This window comes from Cicer arietinum, chromosome 6 (genome assembly GCF_000331145.2).
Source record: "Cicer arietinum cultivar CDC Frontier isolate Library 1 chromosome 6, Cicar.CDCFrontier_v2.0, whole genome shotgun sequence".
Classification (NCBI taxonomy): Eukaryota; Viridiplantae; Streptophyta; class Magnoliopsida; order Fabales; family Fabaceae; genus Cicer; species Cicer arietinum.
Window position 1 is genome coordinate 26,912,023 of NC_021165.2, and position 9,481 is coordinate 26,921,503.

Genomic DNA, 9,481 nt, shown 5'->3' on the forward strand with positions numbered 1-9,481 from the left:
AGGAATGTGGTGCATCATAATAGATGGAGATTTCATACCAAGAGTCGACCAAAATGATTCAACCTCTGCTGAAAAGAAAGAAGCAGATTGGACAACAAAAGAAAAGTATAAGGTACTTCTAAACTCAAAAGCTCAATTATTTTTATCTTGTGCTTTAAGCAGGGAAGAAAGCGAAAGAGTTGATGAATGCAAAATTGCTAAAGAAGTATGGGACACATTACAAACTCATCACAAAGGAACAAGCCATGTGAAAGAAACAAGGATTGATATAGTCATAAGAAAGTTTGAACTCTTTGAAATGAATGAAGGAAAAACCATTGATGAGATGTACTCAAGATTCACAACCATTGTAAATGAAATGCGCTCATTAGGGAAAACATACTCAGTACAAGAGATGGTGAAATGCGCTCATCATGAGATGTCTTCCAATAATATGGAGACCAATGGTGACAGCCATAAGTCAGGCCAAGAATCTTAACATACTCGGACTGGAGGAACTGATTGGAACATTACGAGCACATGAAGTGCTGCTACAAGAAGACAGACCAATCAAAAAGGGCAAAGCAATAGCTTTGAAAACATCTCAAGAAAGTCCAAATGAGGACTCAGAAGAAATCGAACAAGAAGATGTTGATGAAAAAATAGTTCGTTCTTACAAAAAAAGATACATAGAATGTTGAGAAGAAGGGATCATGTCAAAAAGGGATTTTCAAATCAAAAGGAAAACTTCAAAATAGAGGTATACAAAAGTCAAATCACACGTTTTAGATGGAATAAACAAGGACATTATAAAACTGAATGTCCCTTGAACAAAAGAGCACCAAAGAAGTTCCCTTTCAAGAAAAAATCCATGATGGTGACTTGGGATGATTCTGATGAATCAGAAATAGAGGAACTTGAAGAAGCCAAGTTATGTTTAACGGAAGATATTGAAGACAATGAGGTAATAAATTATAAACCATGTCTTTTATGTGAACAAATTGAAAAAGATTTTGATAGCTTACTTAATGATTCAAATCTGCTTGTTCAAAAATGTAGCTCTTTGAAGGATCAAGTTTTAAAAGAAAAAAAAAGGGGAAAAAGAGAAAGTTCGGGTTATGATTGATGAACTAAAAAATGTCATTCAAAACATGCATGAATCTCATTTTAAGGATAATAATGAATCTGAAAATCAAGAATGTTCTGCAACGAAAACGGAGAACGTTCTCCTTAAAACTGAAAATGAACTTCGTAGAAATGACTTGTCAAGTTTTAGTAAAGCTACTGAAACATTTCAAAAAATTATGGGATCTCAAGTGGGAATATTTGATAAAGCTGGTCTTGGTTTTGACAAAACTCAAAAAACAAAAATATATGAAAACTTTTTTGTTTCGGGAAAAAAAAAAAGAGGATAAATGCAAAACCAAATGCTCGTATTGTAAAAAACTTGGACATCTGGAATTTGCTTGCTACTTTAAGAAAAGAGATGAAAAGATTAAAAGCAAAAGGTTTTTTAAAAAGGAAGATCGCTCTGCAAATAAAGCTGAACCAGTTTCGAAAAATCTGCAGAAAGAAGAACGTTCTCCTGGTTGTTCTCAAAATGGAGAACGTTCTAGAACAATAGCAGAACTTTCTCCAGAAAGTCTGAAAAAAGGAGAACAATATGGAACTTCTTCAAAATGAAGATTAAAACCCCTTAAAACCCAAATTTTGAGATCAAGTCCAAGATCAACAATTAAATGCTCATACTGTATCAAAATTGGTCATCAAGAACCAACTTGCTATTTTAAAAAGAGATCAAGTTTTAAAAAATCTTATAAAAGAAGATATATTAACTATTAAGGACCCAAACAAATATGGGTACCAAAGTCATTACTAACTTATGAATGGTGGTCCTTTAGAAGAAGCTCATATTCACATTGTAATGTTGTCTAATTCAAGTGCTTCTTTGGATCTTATCAAGGTATATCTTGATCATGATTACTTCTTAATTTATGCATGGAACTCAAATCATTTTCTACAAATTCTCCTTTTTATATCCTTAAAAGCATTTTTTTTATGTGAACAAATCTCTTTGATCCTTTTAAAAAATTAGTTTTGAAAAACACAGATTTTATTAGCATAAGAATGTTTTGTAAAAAGAAAAATTATATTTGACATGTTGTCACATTCATCTTATTTTTGCTTCCCTATATGCGTTCACTCTCTCTTGTTCACGTTCATCTTATCTTACTTGTGTTTTGGAATTGTGAAGGATATCAATTTCAAAATAATAAGGGGAAGTTTTTTTAGAAAATGTTATTTTTCTTAAAACTAGAGTCTAGTCATTGTTTTCTATGTGTAATATACATTTCTTTTGTATTCCTCAACTTTTTTGTGTTGACAAAGAGGGAGAATTATTTTTGACAAATATAGAAGATCACAAATTAGCAAGACTAGATAAATCTGAACGTTCTTGACAGCATTCTGATCATTCTGGACAACAGTGTAACATCAGTCTCCAGATTGATAAACATTCTCCAACTTGTTACACTTGATCTTCAGCAGCAAACATCTTTCTCCAGAATGATACAAACATTCTTCAGCTTACTAATCATCATTCTCCAGCTTTATTACATCATTCTTCAGCCTGTTTTGCACGATTCAAAAGGCATTCTCAAACTGAATTGATTAAGCACATATCTAAGATGTTTATGTGCATAAACAAATGACCGTCCCGATAAAGAATGAAGAAATCCAGACCAGTCAAACAAAACTCAAAAGTATTCAAAGACTTGAATATTTTTTCATATAAATTGGTCTTTGGTCAAATCTGACACATGACAGCAGAACACTTCCAACAACTCTTTTTGACTGTCATTAAACATCCTAAAGTCTTTAAAATGAAGGCCAAGCTCAAGGAAAAATCAGAGCTTCAAGTACTGGGCAATTTATTACTCATTTCAATCATACTTGAATTTCTCTCACTCACATACATTGAATCAATTCTGATTTTTCTCATTCAACTCCTAGAATCATTCTCGTGTATTTCTCTGTCAAAGAATTAGAACTCAAACAAGTGTTGAGCCTTCTCAGATTCTAACAAAACAATCTCATCATTATTGTAAAACTCGAACTATAAGAGTTTAGTATAGTTTGGGTAGATTGTAAGAAATCCTATCAAGGTTGATAGGTGACTTGATTGAACTCCTTTATGGGTGGAAAGGTTTTAACTTTGTAACAGATCATGATTGATCTGAGTTAGGTGCTATAAAACCAATAAGGTTCTTTCTTTTAAACACTTAGTGGAAAATCTCACGGTTGTGATGACTGAACGTAACTTGGGTTGGGTGAACCAGGATATATCCTTGTGTGATATCTCTTCCTTTATCTATTTACTTTCAATCTTATTAATTATCAAGTTAAATACATATACTGAATTAGTAATTTTAACTAACCAAGAATGTTCTTCGTTTTCTAGTTAAAACCATGAACGTTCTTCGTTTTCTGTTTTCACAACCAAGATCATTTTTGAATTATTTTCTTAAGTTTTCAACAGGATATTTTAAAAGGGTTCATTTATAATTCAAACCCCCTTTCTTGTAAATCGACATTGCTACTTCACATTTCTGTAAAAGAATCACTCCAAAGAACAAAGGAAAAAGCTATGATTCGTAATCTATCAAGCAAGATCATTCTCCAAGTGTGAGCAAGCATCAAGTACGAAATTGATAGATTCGATTGGACACTTCAGTTGTACCTCTGAGCAGCCTGCACACCTAATAAAAAGCAGGGAATCACTTCAAAATAGGTGTCAGAAGTTCAAAATCCAACAAATCACTCAAAACAGAAACGAAGAACATTCTTGTTTTCACAACTTTAGTCCAAGAACGTTTTGGTTTATAAAAAACAAAATCTGTTGTAATTTAAGATCGATTTGGGCTACAAAAATACATCTATATACACTAAAAATCATTGGTATTCATTACATATGAATTTAATAATCTACACAAGATCGTTTTGGATACATTCTTTCAAAGAGGATCAACAAAGGCAAAGAAAAACATCAAAATCAATCTCTAAATTGATGAACTATGAGCAAGGACAACAATGACAACAAGGACACTGTTGTTGCACCTTTTTGCAGAAAGCACATCATGTTTTTTAATCAAATGACTGACAATAGACAACACTAAACCACTCATCCACGTTTTCCATACAACACAAAATTAAGAACGTTCTGGTTTTACAAAAGATTAATCTGGTTATTTTCTTTTAAAGACATAATTAGAACATATCATTTTCTATAGTCCAAACCACAATTTAAAGAATATAAAGGTTGCTCAAATCAATGGTGAAGTCCATAACTCAAGCTGAATACCCAAAGGAGGAAAAACAATCTCAATATTTTTCTCCAAATTGATGAGTTGTGAGCAATGACACAAGTACATTGTACTTATAATATTATGTAGAAAGCTGTGCATAATTCTAACAAGAAACAATAACAAACTGATATTTCACAGCTCATTCACTCACTCATTCACGTTTTCCATCAAACCCAAAAGCAAGAACGTTCTTCAATTGTCAAGAGCGTTATGGACAACGATATAAACACATGTTTAATTGCTTCAAAATATATCTAACACTTGGAAAGTGTGCCCAACAACTATATTCATTTTAAACTGAATATTCAAAGCCTTTTATCATCTATAAATTAAAGATCAATTAGAAGATGAAGGCAGAAGTTCAATTTACAAATCTACCAACAGTTGTTAAAGTAAGAACAAGTCAAAAACTCTTCAAGCAAACTTCAACTCTCTTCACTATATTTGTGGATCATTATTTACTGAGTTTGTCTTTCATTTATCTCAAACAAGTGTTGAGAAGTTTCAAGATCCCAAACACTTTATTCATACACGTCATTTGTAACTCAAGTCTATCTTTTATGTTAGATTGAATGTGTTTGTGAAAATCTTTTCAAGGCTAAAAGGTGATTGTAAAAATACTTTATAGGTTGAAAGATGAAGATTGTAATTGATCAAGAAAAAAGGTGTGAAGGAGAACATTCTTGGTTCTGAAGCACATAGTGAAAATCTCACGGTTGTGAGGCCTTGACTAGTCCGAATTGGGTGAACAAGTATACTTTTTATGTGTGATCTTTCTATCTCTTATCTCCTTTTTATTTTTCGCATGCACAACACTTCATAAAGTTTTTATTGTTATATTCTAACGAAGAACGTTCTGCCTTTATCAAACCAAGATTGATCTCGAGTTAATTTAAATTAAGCATATGAATCAAAATTTTAAAAGGGTCACAATTCAAACTCCTTCTTTCTTGTGATTGACATTGCTACTTCAGTTTTTACCTTGTACACATCTGATATAAGACTCCAATAATCATATTTTATGTTAGAACATGTTGCTATAACATGTGAACAAAACATATGTATAGCTTGATATTTCCCATAGTTGCACCACATTTTAAGAAGGTTGACAGTGAAATGACCAATTGGGCCTTGGCTAAGTGGTATATTATTTTTTAGTATCCAAAAAAATAAAAAATTATTATTTTTTGATAATACATGCATGCGTTTTTATTTCATTGATACATTGAATACATATTTGCCTTCCACCGAGTCAACATTCAACATCTGGTTCAGTCTTCCTTCCTGAATTTGTGTGTCTATTTGCCCAGTCAAACCCTAGCGTTTTTGACGTTCTCAATTTTTTTGTGGACACGCGCATCAATTCATTGCCTGATCAAAAACCTAGTAAAATTCGGAGCACACGTTTATGTGGTTCTGGTCTGATGGATCGCACTTTTTTCTCTGATCCAGTTGCAGATTTTCTCTATAAATAGAGAGTTCTCCTAAGTTGAAAAATCATACCAAAATATCTCTGAAATATGATACTTTTTTTTTCTTCTGCTTCTCCCCCTTTCTTTCTTCTTATTCTTCTTCTTTCAAGTGGTCATAGTACCATATTACGAGTGGCAGCCATTTGACTGTCATATTGATGGTGTAATTCTAGAACGATTTTCTATGGTGCAGTAGAACTCCGATACAGTGTATATGAGCTGTTTTATCCATGGGACTTCGTGATTGATAATCTGTCTTGCACAATTTGAGCAGTGACGCAAAATGAATTTAAGAGAACAACCTAATCCGTGACTCAAACCAATAATATTTTTAGTGGAATAAATTAATTTTTAAAAAAAGTTTTTCGAAACTCAATAATAACAATATCGTTGCAATCAAAATAAACAAAATATGCACCTAAACATAGCTTTAACTTTAGATATTGTAAAATAGTTTATTTACAAGCTCTTTTTTTTATTGTAAAAATAGTTCAATAACTTTAATTTATAAAATTCTATCGAATTCACTACTCAAAATTAGCATATTTACTTCTAAAATGTCTTCACATTCAAATAAAACTTTCAAATATCTTTAGTTGTACATGAAAATTGTGTATTTGTAGAAACAAAATTTGTGTCTCAATTTATATAAAATTGAGGCACAATTCTACATAATTTAAAAAGTACAAGATTTAGTCTGCAATTTTACCAAGTAAGGTATATCAAGTCAAACATCTATATGTATAGTTGCAACAACTTTTCTACACATCTCAAATGATTCTTTTCTAATCATCAACACTATTTAAGGAATATCATTTGAACTTACGAAAATGATGATGGTCATCATGATCATGTCCCAGACAACGTCTATGAAGATTAAAGATTAAAAGATGGTTGTCTCAATTAGATTATTCAGCTGAACATCCATGATAAGGGAGAAAAAAGAGGAAACAAAAAAAACATGTTCCACAAAAAAATATATTTGAAAAAGCTTTAAACAAGTTAAGAGAAAATGTAATATCTTATCAGTTGAGAGTTATTAGAACTTGGTGTAAATCAATCAAGTATGTTTAAAATGAACTCTTTGAAAAGGAAAGAATTTAATAAATGAAGGTTTGAATTATGTTTTGTTTCAATAACTTAACTAAAAAGAGTTAAATAAAAGACTAGTGATGATGAAACAAGAATGAATAAAACATTTGACAAAATTAAATAAAATCTCAATAAAAAATAAACTAATCGATACGATGTAACCCTCCTTCATAAATCACAATTAGGCACTAACTAAAATCCATGTAAATTGATGTTTAAAATGGACCAAAATTAAGTATATAAATTACAAACCCAATTTTAAATAATTTGACAAAATTATATCCGAACTCACCTGTATCGACCGATTCTCAACCCTACTACTAATGACTAACCTAAATGAAAGGCAACCCAAACGACCTATAATTACCGGTCAACCTAATATGAATCCGTGTCCCGCATCCGTCACTCTCTTCACGTCTGTCATAATGTGACTCGCGCGCACCGACCACCGTATATTCATTTCTAAAAATATAATAAATACTTCTATATTTGTTACTAATTAAGTAATAATAATAATTAAAAAACAATAAAATAATATAACTCTCTCTCTCTCACTATGTAAACATTTATACATTTTCTTTCTCTCTCTTCCATGGTGGAACGCGGTGGAGTCAGAGTCGCCGGAAGAAGACATAAAATCGAAGTACGAAGACCGAAATTAGAAACTCTATCTGGAACTCTAGGGTTTACGAATTTCTGAATTCGTTCAAGAAGAAGAAGAAAAATGCCACTCTCGAAGTACCTTATAAGAAACGAGTACGGTTTATCGGATCCCGAGCTCTACCGTGCCGCCGATAAAGATGATCCCGAAGCTCTTCTCGAAGCTGTTGCTATGGCTGGTCTCGTTGGACTCTTGCGCCAGCTCGGTGACCTTGCCGAGTCAGTTTCCTCTCTCTATCTAGTTCTTTGATTTATTGATTCCGATTTGGAGTTTCTATGAGCAATTTCACTTTTACTTTGATTTCGTTTAGTTGAACAAGTGATGAGTTTGGGAAATTGATTAGTTTAGAAGAATCTTTGAGGTTTTTGCTGGAGTGAGTTTAATTCGCGAGGTTTTGTTCTGTTGCTGGTTCGATTTGAGTAACTAGTTCGTTTGAATTTGGAATTGGAGGAATATATTGATGCTTAATTAGGTCGTTGATTGTTAATTTGTTGTTATGATTTCATTAATTGTTTATTGGTTTCTAATTTTGTGCTTAATTTGTTGTTATGATTTAATTAATTGTTTTTTGTTTCTAATTTTGTGATTTTTATTGAGGTCTTGAACATTGTATGTGTAGAGTTTTGAATGGACAAAAAATTAAATGAAGAACATGAGTGGTTGTAGTGCACAGATTGGATTGGTTTGGATTTTGGTTGACTGGTCATTGACTTCAAAATTTTGAAATAAGGAAGTTACTGATTAGTTTAGGCTAGACTTGTATTAAATTTGAAAAGTTGTGTGTTGGAAAAGTGTGTTTACTGTTTAATGTTTTTGAGTATTTGCTGAATCAGATAAGGAGAAAATGTAATTCAGTGGGTAATTAGATTGCATAGTTAATGTGACTTTCTATTGGAGTGTGTATTGACTATTAAGGCTTAATCATAGGGTCTTCTATGCACAACCTCCTCAACAATCATCCAAGCTAACCTTTTGTGTATTAATCTTGTGAATTCAGTTCAAGTAATTCTAAGTAGAAAATGTATGTATATTGCCAGAGTAGTAATAGTTGTGTGTGGCATTCTGTATTGTTTATTTTGTTACTAAGTTAATTCGAATTTGCAGAGTTCCACTGAAGTTATTTCCTTCCATTTTTTAGTGCCGGCAATTTTTACCTTAGCATTGAGTTTTGTCTTTTTTAAATTAGAATTAACAGTAACCAGGTGCTGTTAAGTTCTGTTTGGTACCAAGAAGTTTTGGTATTTGAAGGTTTACTCTAGGAGGCTTAGGGAACAACACGGAGGTAGAATGGTAACTGGATACTTGTATTCTGGTGAGGGGGATGGTTAGAGTAGAAACGAGGGTAGGTATAGATATGATTGTATAGATTGAAAAGGCACTTCTTCCTAGGCAGAGACTAATAACAGTTTTTTTCCTCTGATTCTCTTCTTTCCTACCTTTCTTTCTCTTAATCTTTTCCTTAATTCTAGAGGATCTATGAAGTTCCCTGCATTTATCTTCTCATTTTGGTTAGGTTTGCTGCTGAGATCTTCCATGATTTACATGAAGAAGTAATGGCTACCGCTGCAAGAGGCCATGGTCTTACGGCTCGTGTTAAACAGCTTGAGGCTGAAGTTCCTTCACTTGAAAAGGCCTTTTTCTCTCAAACTCATCATTCATCATTCTTTACTAATGGAGGTTAGATTACTGATGCAGAGTTATGCTATATGTCATTGGTGTTTGCCAGTTTATCTTGTAAAATGATGAAATTTTGGCTTAAGTTGTAACCTTTAGGTGTAAGGGCGACTTTTCGAGTTTAAACATCATTTCAAATTGCAATGCAGGGATTGATTGGCATCCCAATCTTCGGTCTGAACAAAATCTCGTTACTCGTGGAAACTTACCTCGATTGATAATGGATTCATATGAAGAAT

At 32.4% G+C, this 9,481-nt stretch overlaps 1 protein-coding gene across 2 annotated transcripts in view; it reads left to right on the plus strand.

Annotated features, from left to right (window-relative positions):
* The first annotated feature begins 7,411 nt into the window (after positions 1 to 7,411).
* Positions 7,412 to 9,481, plus strand: part of LOC101510085 (protein SCAR2) — an 8,203-nt gene continuing 6,133 nt past the window's right edge. For both annotated transcript variants that reach the window (XM_004506773.4, XM_004506774.4), the window contains exons 1-3: positions 7,412 to 7,786; positions 9,082 to 9,245; positions 9,392 to 9,480. In XM_004506773.4, the coding sequence (XP_004506830.1) occupies positions 7,632 to 7,786; positions 9,082 to 9,245; positions 9,392 to 9,480 (408 nt within the window). In that variant the 5' untranslated portion in view covers positions 7,412 to 7,631. The remainder of the gene's footprint in view (positions 7,787 to 9,081; positions 9,246 to 9,391; position 9,481) is intronic.